At 60.7% G+C, this 17,384-nt stretch overlaps 1 protein-coding gene across 21 annotated transcripts in view; it reads right to left on the minus strand.

Moving 5' to 3' along the window:
* Positions 1-17,384, minus strand: part of KIF1A (kinesin family member 1A) — a 90,614-nt gene that overhangs the window by 36,379 nt on the left and 36,851 nt on the right. For 4 of the 21 annotated variants that reach the window (XM_047721747.1, XM_047721746.1, XM_047721745.1 and 1 more), the window contains exons 11-27: positions 14,715-14,790; positions 12,940-13,018; positions 12,040-12,182; positions 11,584-11,610; positions 10,219-10,430; positions 9,194-9,273; positions 8,807-8,882; positions 6,804-6,883; positions 6,396-6,502; positions 5,495-5,578; positions 4,793-4,973; positions 4,641-4,713; positions 4,374-4,467; positions 3,242-3,390; positions 2,729-2,907; positions 1,032-1,169; positions 194-460 (exon numbers count right to left, since the gene is read on the minus strand). In XM_047721747.1, coding sequence (XP_047577703.1) covers positions 194-460; positions 1,032-1,169; positions 2,729-2,907; positions 3,242-3,390; positions 4,374-4,467; positions 4,641-4,713; positions 4,793-4,973; positions 5,495-5,578; positions 6,396-6,502; positions 6,804-6,883; positions 8,807-8,882; positions 9,194-9,273; positions 10,219-10,430; positions 11,584-11,610; positions 12,040-12,182; positions 12,940-13,018; positions 14,715-14,790 — 2,045 coding nt within the window. The remainder of the gene's footprint in view (positions 1-193; positions 461-1,031; positions 1,170-2,728; positions 2,908-3,241; positions 3,391-4,373; positions 4,468-4,640; positions 4,714-4,792; positions 4,974-5,494; positions 5,579-6,395; positions 6,503-6,803; positions 6,884-8,806; positions 8,883-9,193; positions 9,274-10,218; positions 10,431-11,583; positions 11,611-12,039; positions 12,183-12,939; positions 13,019-14,714; positions 14,791-17,384) is intronic. The other 17 variants (XM_047721757.1, XM_047721756.1, XM_047721755.1 and 14 more) reach the window with 5 other exon arrangements.

Below are 17,384 nucleotides of genomic sequence, written 5' to 3' on the forward strand. Positions count from 1 at the left end.
CTGGGCATACTCCAGGATGGCCAGGAGCCCTCTCGCTCCCTCACGCACTCTGCTCGGGGAGGCCAGCCCCGCGGCCTGCCTTGGCCTGGGGGTCCGGGGAGCTGCCCTGGAGGCGGTCGAATTGTGCCCGCAGCAGTGCTCCTGCGTAAAAGAGCTGGTTCCTTCCCAGCATGCCGTCCTCGACCTCACCAACCTTCCTACTAAACTGAACAGGGGGGGCCGGTCGTAAAACGGGTCCCGGCCGTCGCACAGCGCGTGCTCCGGAAAGACGTCGTCCTCCAGGTCCTCCTCCTCCTCCTCCTCCTCCTCCTCCTCCTCCTCCCCCACGCTCTGCTCCTCGGCAGGCTCGGTGGCGTCGGAGTCGGGGCTCGAGAAGGTGGGGGAGGGGGTGAGAGCAGCCATGCGCTCGCTCATGCATGTGTTGAGAAGAGGGTAGCTGTTGCAGCCAGAGATGACTGAACTGAGGTTAGTACGACAAGACAGAGAGAAGTTAACACCAGCTACTCGCAGGGACGGACGGGGGGCGGGGGGTGGGGGGGGCTTCTGTTCAAAACCAAACACACAAACCATCTGGAATGTTGCTTCAAAAGACAAGAGAACCAAAGTGCACCCCGTCCCCAGGCTTGGAGAGAAACCGCACATGTGGTCAGTGGAAGGCTACGGAAAGTTCTGGAAAGCACCTGCTGGCATGATCCTGGCCAGGTGTGGCTGAGGTTGTGTGAGGACCGGGTGACTCACATTCACACCCGTGGACACATGCAACCTGGCGGCCATAGCCCTTGGTGGCAATGCCGAGATCCCCTCCCCTCCTGGTCTCCCAAATTACAGGGCCCACTGGCCTGTGGACAAGAATGGCTGGGGAGGTGCCTCAGACCCAGGAAGGACGAGGACAGGGGAGTCAGGGTAGAAAAGGGCCTCTTGCTGGGGTCCCCCAGCCAGGGGTCTCGGCCTTGGGAGGAGGCCCATTCCCTGCCCCCACCACCTTCTCTCTCTCTCTCTCTCTCAGCCCAGGGAGGGAAGGAGGCGCCCACCTGCCCACCAGCCGGAACCAGGGAAAGCGGTCATAGAAGGGGTCTCCGCCAGTCACCACGTTGTCACAGTCCTCGATGACACTGGAGGGTACCTCCGCCGCCCGGTCGTACATCTCCCGCATCAGGTCCAGGCGCTGCCTGCGGGGGGGAGGGGGTAACAGAGGTCACCATGGGTGGAGCGTGGGGCAGGCCATGCCTCCCGCCGGGCCAGCAGGCTCCGCCCAGCTCTGGCCGCAGCTCAAGGCTCAGTGTGATTTGGTGACGGAGCCTCCTCACTCCTCAAACTCAGTCAACCATGAGCAAATTCCAAGTGAGCACGCGAGGCACCACTAAATGGCCTCGACGCTGACCCAGGGACAGCGAGGCAATGTGAGTAGGCAGACCGGGTCTGGAATGGGAGGCAAGGGGACTGAGAAGGCCCGCCAAAGCCCAGGTAGGGCAGCTTGGGGTGGGGGATCGTGTCGCCAGGCCCTTAGAACCCAAGGGAACGAAGGGCAGATTGGTGATCGGATGTAGTCATAGAAAATATTTTTAAAATGATTATCCCCAGGAAAACTAACACATTGTAGAAGAAAGAGAATGCAGTCATTTCCCCCTAGAACTCAGGAGTGACAGGAATGTGGTGCTCGTCCTCACGCGAGTCCCAGCATGGCCCCAAGGACGGTGGGAAGGGGCCGTGAGCATGGGCCCTGGCTCGCACGAGTCAGGGGAGCACATGTCCCTGCGTGTGTCCGCATGTGAACAAGCCATACCAGAGAGGAAGGTGTGCGAGTGTGAATATGGAGGGGTGCATGTGGTTGGGTCTGGGGAGGACTGAGAGCATGGATTAATGACATCTTCTGTTCTCCGTAGCTGACAACGTCGTGATATCCCTGGGGCCTGCCAGTTGGGTCAGCCCGCGAACAACACATGGGTGAGCCAACCTGTCACACACAAACCAACCCACCCGCCCTTACCTCGCTCACACACCAGAGCAGCACCCTTGCCCGAAATCTCCCGACGGTCAGGCACATGGCAGCCTGGGCAGCCCTGTGCCCAGACCCCACCAGGATAGCTCCAAGTGGCCAGTTCCCGTGGATGGCCCTGCCCACCGAGGCCTCGCCCAACTCTGCTCCTTCTCCCTCCTTATGCCCCGAGCCCTCCCACCGGCACGGCCCCTGCCTCTGTGCGGAGCCCCCACACCCAGGGGACCACAGCAGCATCAGACTTTCCTCTGATGGCATCGACCTCTGTCTTGCTCAGTCTCTCTCCAGATCGAGTCGCACATTACAGCGAGCACGTGGGGAGCACGGAGGTGTGGCTGTGAAAGACGCCTCTCACAGCGACAGCTGCACCCACCCCGTCTGACCCCTCCAGGTCCCTCCGAGCCCCTCTGCCATCCTGCCTGGGATCCCTTGGGTCCTGAGGTGGAGAGGCACCCTGCTGAACTCTTCTGAGAGCCCAGCTTGGCTCTGGAGACTCCCCACCCCCCTCTCGGGGCCTGCTTTGACGGTGCTGGCCCCACGCAGCCCCCACTGCAGCATCGTGAGCCTCATCCCCCATTTCCTCCATGAAAGCCCACTGAACCTCACCACTGCGTCGGCAAAGGGAAAAGGCAGCTTCTATAACCACACTTTTCCTTCAGATTGTAAAAGCCATTGCAGCAGGAGAAACATCTCCCTCGACATAGGAGCTCAGAGGGTGTGCCCCCCCCACACCTGAGCTTCTCCAGCGTCCAGTAGTGGGTGGCCCCATTCTTCTGGTCCTGAACCTCCACGGCCACAATGGTGCGGGGGAAGGGGCGAGTCTCCCGGTCTTTGGCGGCCTCCGGAGGCAGCAGATCCGGTGGCAGCGGGGAGTAGAGAGTGTCCGTGAGGAGGACGAATTGGAACTGGACCTGCACCAGGGGGGAGGATGGCGGACGTCAGCCCTTCAGTGGATGGAGGCCAGGCCCCAGAGCGCTTCCTTCCCACCTCTAGGCTGCACTGGAGCCTTCTGAACAGCAGTCGGAGAGAAAGCTGCTCCTGCTCCTCAGTGCTCCCTGAGCCTGAGGCCACACACCCGCCGGGGTCTGTCCTGGGGCCTCCCTCTCCCTGCCCCCCACCCCCGCTCTCAGGGCCCCAGGTCAGGAGTAGGAGCTGTACCCTCCCCCAGGGGGCAGGGATGCCCAGCACTGGGTCCCCCCTGTGTGCGTGTGGCCATGGCGAGCGGGGAGTGGGGCAGGAGCCCACCTTCTTCTTGAGCTCAACACTGATGGCATTGGCCTCCTTGAGGAAGATGGCGTTGCCCCACAGCAGGTCCCTCAGTGATGTGAACTGGTACCACTTCCACTTGCGGAAAGCCCAAAGCGCCAGCTCACATTCTCTCTCAGTCCACTGGACTGTGGGGAGAGGTGTGGGCAATCGTTGCAGAAAGGCCACAATACCCCACTCTGGCCACAACCCGGGGTTCTGTGTCTGGACCCCCAGTGTCACACTGACTGTTCCCAGCGCTCAGAAAGAAGGAAACCGGTGGGAAGGTCTGCCCCAGGGAATGGCCTGAAAGGCCCAATGGGCCCCAGAGCCAGAGCACTAGGAGAGGCCGTCAAGCTCAGAGAGGGCCGTGGCAGCGCCCTTACAGACATGGGGGGCCCCTGGCAGGTGTAGGTGCCCGTGGGAGGACGGCAGGAGGGCTAACCGGGGCTCAGCCTCATGCCCTGTCTCAGCTCACATGTTTCTGCCCCCCAGGCCCACAGGAGGAAAGACGCGGGGACACCGGGACGGGCCTGTCTGGGCTCCCAGGCTCGGCCCCTCTCACCCAGTGCCCCTGCCCCGAGGGAAGAAGCCTCATCGGATAAACGGCTCCACACAAGGGCATGCCAAGGTCACGTCTGCACAAAGGTACTGACCAGCTGACCGCGGGCCAAGCTGGACATGAACCCCGGGTCTTTTTCTGCCCCTTCTGCCCCGCCGGTGGCCCCCCTCATGCCCATAGCGGCTGAGGTCAGCAGGTGGGCTACCGGAGTTAACGCTCAGAAAGGGGGTCCTGAGGTGAGGAGCAGTGACTGGGTCCCGGATAAGAGCACCAGCCTCGTGCTGGCAGGATGGGAGAGCAGAAGCCTCACCCTGTCCACACCACCTCCCCACCATCCAGGCTGTTCCCGCCGAGACTGGCCTGAGTGCCAGGGCCCAGCTGCCTCCCTGCCGCAGCCCAGCCTCTGCTCCCCAATCCTGCTGCCATGGGCACCTCCCAGCGACAAGGAGGCCTCTCCTCAGGTTGGGCCAGGGGGCCCAGGGTGAAGGTGTGGAGCAGCGTGGGGGCTCCTCTTGTCCAAGACCACTCCCCAGCCCAAGGCCCTCGCCCCATCCACTGAGAGCCTCTCACCTTCATCCTCGGGCTCCTCCTCCTCCTCGTTCACCTCGGGGTAGTACCTGGAGTCCATCTGCCTCTGCAGGGCCTCCAGCTTGCTCTCGTAGTCCTGGCCACGGGAGAAGCCCTGTGGACCCACGCGGGGACCGGACCCCGTCCCCGCCCCTCCCGCCTGGGCCTCCCTCTGTGGGCCCCAGGGCCTGCACCACAATGACGGCTGGCTGAGCGGGGACCCCGGCTCCCCACCCTGCCCCTGGCCCAGGGCCCAGCAGCCGCCCTCACCAGCCTCTGCTGCTCTAGCAGGTACGTGGCCTCCTCCCGCTCCCGGCGGTACTGGTCCTCCAGCTCCTGGAGTCTGCAAGAGCAGGCTGGGGTGAGCGCGCACAGGGGGATGAGCGGCAGGATGGGTGCAGGGACCCTGGCCTGGGCCTCACCTCTGCTCCATCTCCTGCTTCATGTCAATGCCCTGCTTCTCCAGCAGCTCTCGCTGCGCGAAGGCCCAGTCCACGGGCTCGGCGGGCGTCTCCGCACAGGGCGTGCGCTCCCGCTCCTGCCTCGCCTGCTCAGGGTGGTTGAACCGGAACACGTGGCTCTTTCCCATGATGATGCGGTTTCCTGGGGGACAGAAGCCAGGTTGGCAATGGGGCAGGGGGCTGTGCCCTGGGGGAGGCTTCCAGGGATGGGGGCAGGGAGGAAGAGGGGATAGCGGGGCACACGCGCTTCCTCCGGCTGGCCCACCCCAGGGCGCTGCTGGGAGCCACCCAGGTCCCCACTCTGGACCCTCCAGCCACCTGCCCCGTGGCCCAAGACCTTGCTGTCTCCCCAAATCCACGTCCTCTGTGCCTCCCCATACAGCAGCCAGAGATGTCTGCTAAACAGTCCTGGCACTTTTCTAACAGACAGTCCTTTCCCTACCCGATAGGGGCCACTGCCCTGGCCATCCTGACCCCGTGCCCTGTCCGTGGACATTCCTCCACCCCCGGGGGCTGTGCTCAGGCCCCTCCTGCAGCGTGGGTTCGAGGGTCCTTCCCTGCCCACCTGCCTCCCCAACTGCTGGAGCATGACAGGAGCCAGCCTGTGTGTGCCCGGGGCCCCTCAGAATAGATGTGTTCACTAGGTCAGCAGCATAGCCATACCTGACCGCAGGATACTGGGCTCCGTGACTTTCTTGCCATTGACATAAGTGTCTGCACCCTCACAGGGCTCCAGGGTCACCACGGCTATAGGACAGACAGGGGAAGACTAAGAGGAGGACTGTGAGGGACTGTCATTCCGGGTGGTTATGCCCTCTCTGACCACACGCACGGCTTGGCTCACCCAACCACCCAGGTGCGGCCCCCATCAGGCCTGTCCCCTCCCTGCTAGCTGCAAAGCCCGACAGCTGGCAGACAATACCTTGTTTGGGCCCCACAGGAGGGCCGCACCTCCCACACAGACGAGGAAGGAGACACCCGATGGAGGGGGCACGTGTGCCCAAGTCAGAGAACCGGGGGGCCATCAGGGTCTCCAGGTGGGCATGGATGGGAGACAATGGCTGGCCTGTCCCCAGGAGTCCCAGAGCCCCCTGGAGCTTAGAGTCCACCCACCCAGAGGAGGGCAGGCTTTGGGGACAGCATTCTGGGAGAGCCAATGTCCCCAACACTGATTAAGGCAGTGACCCTGAAGTGTCCTGGTCACAGTGGGCTTCGGGCCAGATGCTTGTCAGGGAGCACACCTGGTGCTGGGGAAGCATGGGGCCTGTGATGGCACAGGGACACAGCAGGGGCCTCCCCAAGAGGACCATGTCCAAGACAGGCAGTGGGGACAGAGGTGGGCAGGCCAGCTGGGTAGTGGACAGACGGCAGCTCCAAGCCCAACAGGAAAGTGGGGTCTAGAAGTAGCTCTCCACACTAGATCTAGGCTCATTCCCACAGCTTACTATCCTCCTGCCCAGGGAGACCCCCAGCCCACTCTGGGGGCAGGGAGGGGGCTCCTGGGTCTACAGCTCAGCACTCAGAGCCTCAGTTCCCTGGAGCCACTTCCCCAGGGCCGAGATACCTTCACTGCCCCCTCGGGAGTCGCTCCGGAAGATGCAGTGCTCCTCCTTGATGAAATGCCCACTCAGGACAATGTCCTGCCGTCTCTCTGCATCCTCACGGCCCACTCTGCAGAGGAGGGGGGCGCAGTCAGCACTGGCCAGACCCAGTGCATCCAGGCAGCCACCCCCGGGCCCACCCCTGCCCCCCCACAGGGGAGCCTGGCTGGACTCCGTCGGGAAATGCCCAGGGTGCATGCGAGCAGGCCACAGGGGACGCCCCAGACACAGCCCGGCCTGGAGAGCCCCGTGGCACAGAGTGGCCCCAGCCTTGTGTCCATGCTTGTTAGCATGGGCAGACAGTAGCGTTCCAGAAGACACCAGGCTCGGCAGCCCCTCTGTGGGGGAAGTCTGAGCCCCGCGAGCCCCACCTGGTTATCCCGTCCTTGATGTAGTACAAGAGGCACTCAGACATCAGTGGGTCCTCGTTCAGGTTGACCAGATGTGGTGTCTGGGGAGAGAGGAGCCCAGTTACCTCTCCTGGGGAGGCATGGGGGCCCAGCACTGACCACCCACCTGACCTCTCTCTCCTCGGGGGCCAGACCACCACCAGCCCGAAGTTGCCTCATGGGGACACAGTGTCCTCCTAGCCTGACTTCCCTGAGGAGGGGCCCGGGGAGCTCAGAATCTATGTGGGAGGCACTCAGGGGGAGTTGGGAGCCCAGGGAGGTGCTGGGGGCTGTGGGGGGCTCTTGGGTCTGTAGGGTGCATGCTGGGTCCCGCAGGGACAAAGGCATCAGGCTCTGGGTCTGTTCCTCCACCCTAAAGGGAGCTATGGGACTCCATTCAAACTGAAGCACCCAGCAGCTGAGAGCCCCAGTGATCTGTGAGTCCAGAAGGATTAGGGTGCTGCTGGGGAGGGATCTGACCTGCAGGCCGAGGAGCAGAGGCTATGAAAGAAGTCCCTTCAGACCCCCCAGCTCAGCCCCCTCCCATCCACCAGCCCCCCAGCTCAGGCCCCCTCCCATCCACGGGTGTACCCAAGATGACCAACCTGTCTGAGCACTGCCCTCAGTCACCTGCCCCTTCCTGGGCAACCCCACAGGCTTCACCCACTGGGGCCCTAGACACACTTCCTGAACTCAGGAATGCCACCCCACACTGTGTCCCAGGCCGGGGTCCTGCAACCCAGTGGAAGCTAGGACAGCTTTCTTGGCTTCCCATTGGGCACCTTAGAATAAGCAGCCTCCACACCAAGCTCCAAGTCCCCCAGTGCGCCCCACCACCAGTCTGCAGGACTGTGACCGTCCCCATGTTATCGGACACTGGGGACAACCATCCCAGCCACCCCTTCTCCTAAGCAATGAGAGCTGTGCTCGCCAGAGTCCCAAGAATGCCCTCTAAGGAAGAGGTATCCTCAGATGCCCCCAGGGCAGTGCCCAGACCAGGGCCAACCGACCCAAGAGGGAATACTATTGCCTCTGCCACCAACGGCAAGCCTCCAGGGTGCAGATGTCCCGAGGCCATGTGCCCCAACAGCTCTGTACACCAGCCCTGGGGTACGCCCTCCAGGAAGGGGCAGGGGCTGAGAGCCCAGGAAGAGTCCATCCCAAGTGAAAACTACAGGCCGATCCCAAAGGGCTATGAAGCAGCCTATCACCTGCCCCCCAGCCTGCCCCAAGTGTGGAGCCTGCCCACACGGCCCCCTACTGTCCCCGGGCCTTAGCTCCATGGCCTGGAGCTCACAGGGCAGAAGCAGCCTGAGGAGCCCAGCCCCGCACCTAGGGAGTGGCCACCGGGCTGATGAATGTATCACCCAGCACGCGCGCTTCCCTCCCCACGGTGTCTCCAGCGGCACGGAGGGCACTCCACATGCCTCTGGCTTCAGGTCCTGGCAACACAGAAGCCCTCTGTCCCAAACAACACCTGGGGGGAAAGCCAGCCACAACAAAGCTGCTCTAGGGCAGGCAGGCCCAGAGAGCCGAGCTACGGTCAGAGTAGGCTATCACCACCTCCTTGGAGGCTTCCCAGCTTGAAACTTGGCTCCTAAGAGGTCTAAGGGTCTGGCACTCTTTGGGGGAATGGGGGTCCTGGGTCCTAGAATTATCAAAGAGACTTTTCCCCAAATGCTCATGCTACAGCCATCTGAACTGCCAAAGGGGTTGGCTCTCGGCTCCACGTGAGGCCCCACTGACAGCGCCAGGTCTGCAGAGCGAGCTGGGACGGGAGAGGAAGAGTCCCAGCTGGGACAGCCAGACCCCACTCTGGCTGAGCTCCAAGAGGGCAGTGCTGCCCACCGTCCTGGCTAGCACAGGCTCCGGCAGGTCTGCACCCCCCATCCTTCCAGTGGCACCCTCCTGGGCTGAGCGGGGTGGGTCCCAACCCTGGCCTGTCCGAGTTAGGACCGCACCCCAGAACTAGTACCGGCACTTACCTTTTTGGGAGAGAACACCCCCAGGGTGCCGCCGTCCTCCCTCATGGCCACGCCCATCTCGGCCAGCAGGGCTTCCCTGAAGGGACAGTGTCTGGGTCAGCCTGAGCCTCGAGGCTGCAGGATCCTCACTCCCAACTGACCCATCCGCTGAGCAGGAGCTGGTGAGGCTCTGGCCCTTTGGCCCAGGGGCACCCCATTGGTCCATGATCGCCTGGAGAAAACTGTTACCTGACCAGGGATCAGGTCAATAGGGCCATCAGCGATGAGGGCATCGGGGGGAGTCTCTGGTGAGAGGACACAAGCCTGTCCCCCGCTGGGACACAGCCACCCCCAGGAGCAGGAGCCCAGGGCTGGGGTGCTGGAGTCCTCAGTTTCCCCACTGCCCACCTCTCCATCCGGATGGCTTCCGTGCGCCGCAGCTTCTCCTCCCATGTCTCATTGAGCTCGGCGATGATCTTCTCTGTCTCCTAGGCAGTAGGACAGAGCAGAGTGAGGCTGGTGGTCTGGGGTGGGAGCAGACAGAGGCCCGGCTGCCAGGCAAAGGTCTGCAGGGCACCGGGGCCCCAATTCCCAGGTCTGTCTAGCCAGCACAATGCCTGAAATGTCAAGGGCTGAAGGACTAATGTATCCGCAGACACAAGTCTCTTCTGTGGACACAGCCAGACAATAAAGAAAAAAGGCAAAATAAACCTGGAGAAAAAGAAACACATATACATGTAAGGACCCTGAGAGACATGTAAGACACTGAGACACACGTGGGGCCATAGAGAGACACACAGGACATTGAGAGACATGCGGGGACACAGAGAGACACACAGGACACTGACAGACGTGTGGGACACTGAGAGACACTCAGAGACACAGAGAGACACATGGGACACTGAGACTGGTTCTGAGGCACAGATGTCCCTTGGCCACTGCCGGGACACAGACGACAAGCACTTCCAACATCAGCCCCAGCTCCTGGTTTCCTTCCCAGCCCCACACCCCAGTGGGTCCTGCACCCCAGGGTCCCCCACACACCCAGTACCCCCCACCAAGCCACAGTCCAGCCTCTGTGTGTCTGCCTGCTAAGTCAGCCCCAGCCCCGTACAGCCCAGCACCCCGCAGTCATTTACTAAAGGAATGACAAGCCCCTCGACTAAAAGCCAGCCGGCCGCCCGCAGGGCCACAGGTGTGAGCACAGAGCACAGGGAGGGAGCACAGAAGCCCCTGGGACCCATCTGCCCTTCTCAGCACATGCAGCCTCTTGGTGCTGGATGGCAGACCCACATGCGCTCTGCTCCCACCGGCACAGCCCACTGCGCCTCCAAGCAAGCCTACCCGGCGCTGTCAGCACACCCCTTCCGGGATCCCAGGCCCCTCAGGAAGGGACACTGCCTCCTCCCCACCCCCGCTGGCCACGCCCTCACCTTCAGCCTCTCGATGGCCTCCTCACTGCCCGGGGCAAACAAGATGCGCTCGTGCAGGCTGGACACGGAGGCGGCACGGCTGGACAGGGCCGAGAGCGAGGACGAGGGGCTCATGCCCACCAGGGCGTTGGTCACTGTGGAGAGATTGTCAGGGGCTGGACTCAACTCCGCCCCGCCACGGTTACGGTTATTGTTCTCAAGGTCGGACATGTCTACGGGAGGAAGGGGAGGGGAGGGCGGGCAGACATATGGGAGGGAGAGAAAAGAAAGACCAAGTTGGGAAAAAGCCAGAGGTGGGTGAAGAGAGGCAGGAAACAGAAAGCAACAGCAGGTGCAGCCGGGGGCCCAGCGCCGGACAAGCACATGCGGGGCTGCCGCCGCCTCCCCGCCAGAGGACCCAGCCCCCAGAGCCCTCCCAGCACCCTGGCGGCAGCAGGGCACCCCCTCTAGCTCCTCTCTACCTCCCCACCCTGCCCAGACCGGTGGCCTTCCAGCAGTCTCTGCACCCCCACCGGGTCTCCTTCCCTTGGCTGTCGCTGCCCTGTGGCCCTCCTGCACCCAGGCCCTGACACTTGGCCTCATCCTCTCTGCCATGCTTCGGGGACCATGCTGCGCTAGCTGTCTGGCCCCACTGAGCACAGGGATTGGCCCCAAGGACACCTTGGAGGAGAGATGCACTGTGGGACTCCAAAAGGGCCCCTGCTCCTCCACCCTGGAGAGCCTGCTCTGGCTGCCCCAGGGTTCCATGCCCCCTCCAAGACCTGGGACTTGGGGTTAGAACAACCCCCCCGGCAGAAGCAGGCACGCAACAGAGCAGCAGCAAACGTAGGACAGCACGGGGCGCTAGGGAGAACGAAGGTGTCCTGTGCCCCTGGGTCAGGGAGGCCACAAACCGCAGGACCATGCCACAGGGAACCAGACCCAAGGCCAAAGGGACACAGGTTGGGAGGCTCTGGCAGCATTCTCATTTGGCACTTCCGGGGGAAGGGGCTTTGTGGTGTGGGGGGCTCGAGGGAGTCTGGAGCTGGGAGCCAGGGGGCAGATCCGGTCTCCTGAGGCCCCTCAGGGCTCCCCACCCTCAGGCACTAGCTACCAGGCTGAGTTTCCCAGGCCTCTGGGAGGACAGGCTGGGCTCAGCCACTTAGGCCTCCCTGTGGCCTCGGTTTTCCATACAGACATGGGCTGAGACAGGAGCCTAGGTGCACCAGGCAGGGTGCCCGCATCTACCAAGACACCTATTGCCCAGCCCCTGAAAGGGGGAATGGCAGAGGAGGGCTGGGCAGCTGCCTCCCCGCCGTGCTGCCCTACACCCCGCGGAGCAGGGACAGAAGCAAGGAAACAGGGAGCAGCAAGGGGGATACACACATTTGGGTCCTCCGGGCACAGTGTTGGCTACGGGGAGGGGAGGAGTCGGGGAGGGAGGAAAGACAGAGAAACAGAAAACAGGTTTGTCTCCAGAGGGCCTGAGGCCCACCCATCACAGGCCAGGCACCAGGCTGGGAGGCAGGGGTCTTCAGCAGACACCCGGGGACCGCAGCCTCCCCAGCACCCCCAATACGCCAATGTGGCTTCCAGGAAAACCGTCTGCGGCCTGCTTGGGCCAGCACCAGACCCAAACCATGCTGTCCACCCTGGCCGAGGCCAAAACCGCAGCCTCCCCCCAAGGTGGCTTGCCCAGGGACTCAGAGCTGGGCTGGGATTCAGATCCATGCCATGAGGGCAGCCGGACTGGCCCCCAGCCAGCCAACAGGTGGCTGTCCTGAGGAGGGAGGCCACCCCGGCCTGCCCGCCCTGCCTAGGACAGGTGGTCCAGACACTCACTGTCGGTGATGTCCCCGAGACCCTGGGCGTACAGCAGGTCCCGCAGCCGCGTCACCTCGTCCTTCAGCTCACGGATCAGCTTGTTGTTCGGGTCCTCATTGATGACGGCGTTACAGCGGATCTGTTTGGCCCGGTCGGCATACCTGGACGGCCAAGGGAGCTGTGGGCTATGCCCGCGGCCGGCAGGCCCAAGGGGGCCCAGAGCCCTACCCAGGGCAGAGCCACGGTGGGGAGGACCTCAGCAGCTGGGGCCCAGGGGCCGGACACAGAGCAGGTCACCCCACCTGGAGCCAGTGGGGCCATTGGCCAGAGCCCTACAGGGGGGTCACCTAGCCCTGCCCCACATTTGGGGGGACTGAGTCACCAGGAGGAACAGAGATGGGGGGTACCTCTCTGTGAGGCGGAGCCTTCGCACCTGGACCTGTTCTCCCCGGGGCAGAGGGGGCAAGTCTGACAGCTGGGGGAATGTGACGACACCCACGTGTGTGTGTGTTTTGCTCGTGCACTCCAAAGTGTCACCAATGTGTGCAAGTACCTACATAGGGACCCACACCCCTTCATCCTTTTACAGTTGGTGGCATGTGACCCAGTCAGCCAAGCAGCCTCCTTCAGGGCCAGCGCCCAAGCTGCCCGCCCTGCTGCCAGAGGGACCCTTGGAACACACCCTTGCGCCTTTGCTCCTTAAAGACCTAGTTTGGTACCTGGTCCTGGGCCCTCGGACCCACGGGTGGTGGGAAGGGAACGGCCCATGAAGACCCAGGTGCCCCCAGCAGCCACTGGAGCCTCAAGGAGCCCCAGATGAGGTGACCCCCCGAAGTGGTGCCTCTGACTCAGGGAGAGAGGGATCCATGCCCTCCTGGAGCCAGGCCGGGTCCAGGGCCCACTCACTCCAGAACACACCTCAGCGTGCTCAGGGTCTCGTCGTAGTTGATGTCTGCGGGGCTCAGAGCCGCGACCATCGCTGTCCTTGAGTTCCCGCCTGTGGAAAGAAGGCCAGGTCGTGAGGGGGCCTCTCTCCCCCGTCCGCTCCTACCTTTGCAGCTGGGGAAGCCAAGGCCCAGATGGGTAAACCAAGCCATGGTCCACTGTGTGAACAGGGGATCTGGCCTGCACCACTGCAGAGGGGAGCCCAGTCATTTTTCTCCTAGAGTGTGCTTTTCTCACATTTGTGGCTACTTCACAACAGCCAGGCCCCCTCCCCATAACGAGAGGAGACTGGGGCCGACTTTATGGCATTTCCTGCAATGTCGGGATAATTTCCTTTTTTTTCTTTTTTTTAAGATTTTATTTATTTATTTGACAGACAGAGATCACAAGTAGGCAGAGAGGCAGGCAGGGAGAGAGAGGAAGGGAAGCAGGCTCCCGCTGAGTAGAGAGCCCGATGTGGGGCTCGATCCCAGGACCCTGGGATCATGACCTGAGCCGAAGGCAGAGGCTTTAACCCACTGAGCCACCCAGGCGCCCCTGTCGGGATAATTTCTTTAGAAATTTAACATTCATTTCAATTCAAGATGCAACGATTTCTTTCATTTTTATCTTCCTCGTTCGGAATATATTTTTTAATATTTCATGTCCAAGTCCTGGCCCAGGGCAGCACGGAGCCTGGTGTCCGGTAGCGCACTGAGTGAGGAAATGGGCATTTCAGCTTCAGCTCTAAGGTTGATGGATCACTCGAAGGCTCAGAATGTGGGGAGCCCTGGGCAGGGGCTGCGGGCTGGTCAGCAGCCAGGGCACCCCTCAGGGACGTGTGTCCTAGGAGCCATGTTCCCAGGGTGTGGCCCCCACACGAACTGCGAGGTGACAGTGTGAAGGGCTTGGGGTGCAATGCCACACCAAGGTGCCAGACTGGACTACACGGGGGGTTCCCCCAGCCCTACCCTGGAGCTGGGCCTGGTTGTGGCTCTTGGCAGAAGCGTCCATCCGGTCCACGTCCCCAGTGAAGGACCACATTCCTAAGACACTCCCATCCACCCTCAGGGGGACCCCAGGAGCCTTCAGGAGGCCTGACATGGCACCCATCGCTAGCCTGAGCAGAGATCAGCCAGGCTGGTTCTGGGGTGCTGGGTCAGCCAGCTGGGGCTCCTATACCATGGCCACGAAGCTGAGGAAGGCTATGGGGCCCACCTGGTCTGCCTTACGCTCACCAGGTCAGCCCAAGACTCAGTTTACCTTCCTGGGCATCAGCCTCCCAATCTGTGAACATAGCCAGGGAGGACCCCCGAGGTTATTCTTGGGAGGAAAGGGATCAGTATTGGGATCCTTCAGGCTCCATCTCCCTATCTGTGTCTTAGGGGCTCAGAACTCAGGGAGACAGGGTGACAGATGCCACCAACCAAAAACCCAGCAAGCAAGCAGGGCTCCCGGAATCACTGAGTCCCAGCAAGGAGTAGCACTTGGTCTGGGTGTCACAGGCTTGAAGCAGGAGCCCCAACATAGGTGTATGTGTTCTGTGGCCCTCTGGGCCATCCTGCTTCCCCGCACTTGCTCTCGTTAGCCCTTTGCTGGCCACCAGCCCTGGCCCTCCAGAAGGATCCCCCAGGTTTGCCTCAGCCTAGGCCCAGAAAGAGTGAGAGGCCTCCTGCTGGTCAGACACCCCTTCTTGGGAGGGAAGGCAGGACAATGGCTCAGGGCAGAAGTTAGAACCCCAGGGACAGGTGAACCCGAAGAGTCCTCACCCAGGTTTTCTCGGAGGAGCCAGGTCAGCACAGAATCTCTGTATGGAATGAAATCTGTCTTCTTCTTTTTCTTGTTCTGTGAGGGAAGAACATTCCAGGTCAACCCTGAGCCCGCTGGAGGGGAAGCCAGGGTCTGTGGGGTGGGCCCCCAAAGCCAAAGGCTGCTGTGGAGGGCAGGGCTAGGCCAGTCCTCAAGGCCTCTCCCCACCTGCCCCATTCGGTGCTACCCCCAGCCGCCCACACTCAGGGCCAGAACCAGACTTGCTGTCCCATCCCCTCAGGTTCTCCCTAGCCCATCCCGTCGCATGTCTGGGCCACACAGCCGGACAGAGCCATTGCCTTCCCTCCACTCTGTCAGAAGAATGGACCTGAGCCCATCGCCCCCTCCTCAAGCAGCACTGTTGGTTCTGCTGACTAAAAAGAAAAGGTCCCACCTCACCTCTCTCTCTCCACATGGAACTCACCTTCCCTCCCCTGCAGTCCAGGCACAGACCCCTTCGTTAGAACCTGCTCCCCCACCCCTCCCCTCAGGATGAAGCAGCCTCTGCTGGCTGCTAGGAACCATTGCTCCTTACAGACACGACTAATTGACTGACCGAAGGAGTCCGCTGATCATGGATACTCAACTTCCAGTGTCACCTAGTTCTTGTAGACAGTTGCTTAAAAGTATTTGTTGAGCACCCGCAGGGGCAGCAGACATGGCGCCTGCCCCCCAGACTCCCCACCTGGGGCGACGCACACAGGGGCTTCCATGAGGGCTGAGTCACTTCTCTGGGCAGAAGCTCTTCCATCATTGTTCCTCAGGATGATTTCCGATGGGCACTCCCTTGGTTCTCAGAGAACATAACTTGTGAAAGCTCCTGAGACACGAGGTCAGGATGGCTTCCCGAAATCCTGCGCTGGCTTCGCTGTCGGTGGGGCTTGAGTGTCCCTCTCCTCACAGCTCCTCAGGACTGATGGCCTTTTTCTCTCCGTTGAGACTTGGTGGGTGAAAACTGTGCTTCTATGTGACCTTTGGATTACTTCATTCCTGAGGCTCAATCCTCTGCCACATCCGTCATAGTCCTCGTTTTCACAATAAATGCCCCATAATCACGCAGTCCCTTCCGCGATGACCAGGAGTCACCTTCATTTCCGCCGCTCTGTCCATCCACCATCAGCAGTTGTTCAGTCATGCTCCTGCCCCTCCCAGAACTAGCCGCTGCTCTCCCTTCTCCTCTGCCTTCCCAGCCTCTGTCACTTCACACCCAGATTTTTGCGACACTGACTTCCATTCTCCTGACTGCCACACCAGGCCACCCGGCTCCCCAGTCATTCTCCAGGCAACAGCCTGAGCAGCACATGCCAGGTTAGATCAGACTGTGAGTGGTGCTGGAAACCCCTCCGCTGCTCCCCATCCAACCACAGTCAGTTACTTCCTGACAATGGATCAGGCCCCTGCCCTTCTCTGGCCTCATCATCTACATGCCTCCATGCTCCCTGCTCCAGGCCCTGAGACTCAAAACCTTTCACACTCAATCCTGAAGAAGTTTCTACTGCAACCCCTCCCACGGCACTTCACGCAGTTCCCACAGTGCCTCACATGTTCTCTCACAGTCCCTTCTTTCCTCACGCGGTTCCCCACAGCACCCTACACAGTTTCAGGTCCATCACACAATTCTGCACCATTTGTCACACAATGCCTCCCACAATTCATGACACAGTTCCTCTCTCTTGGTTCCTTATATTGTTCTTTGCATAGTTCCACCTAGATCCTCACAAAGATCTCTGAGTTCCTTGCATAGTTCCACACTATTCCTTACAGTCCCTGACATAGTCTTTCACAGTTCTTCACACATTTCCCCAAAGGGCTTCTCACAGCTCCTAACATAGATACCCCCCAAAGTCCCTCACATAATTCTGTTTTTTAAAGAGTTCCCTACACGGTCCCAAGGCAGCTCCTGACACTTCCACCCATAATCCCACAATCCCTCATAATTCCTGAAAACGTCCTCAGCACTTTCACACTGTCCCCACACCATTTTGCATTCTTCCTCTCACAGTTCCACATAGTTTCTCACAATTCATATAGTTCCCAACAGTTCCTCAGTTCCTCATCTAGTTTCTCACATTTGCCCCACATTTCTTCACACAAACTTTACACAATTCCTCACACAGTTCCTCACAATTCTTCCAATTCCACAGTACTGCACAACTCTATATACAGTTCCACATGGTTTCTCAAACAGATTTTCTCACAGTTTCTTACACGGTTCCTCATATAGTTCCTCTCAGATCCTCACATAATTCCTCTTAGTTCCTGACATAATCCTTCACACCACCCCTAACACAGTTCCATGCATACTTCTCACACAGTTCTTCAAACGGTTCTTCCCCCAATTCTTCTCAGTTCCTCAGTTTCCCCACAGCATTCCACATGTTTCCTTACGCAGTGCACACAGAGTTCCTCACAATTCTTCATAAAGTCTACATCTATTTCCTTACAGTTCCTCACAATTCCTCACAGTTCTCCACAGGAGTCACCTGGTGCTTTACATGGTTTTCATCTCAGATCCTCTCAGGTCCTCACTCAGCTCCCCCACACAATTTTTTCCTCTCACAGTTCCACAAAGTCCACCTACAGTTCCTCACTATTCTTCAGAGTTTCTCACCCAGTTCCACACACTTTCT

This window comes from Lutra lutra, chromosome 3, assembly GCF_902655055.1.
Source record: "Lutra lutra chromosome 3, mLutLut1.2, whole genome shotgun sequence".
Taxonomy (NCBI): domain Eukaryota; kingdom Metazoa; phylum Chordata; class Mammalia; order Carnivora; family Mustelidae; genus Lutra; species Lutra lutra.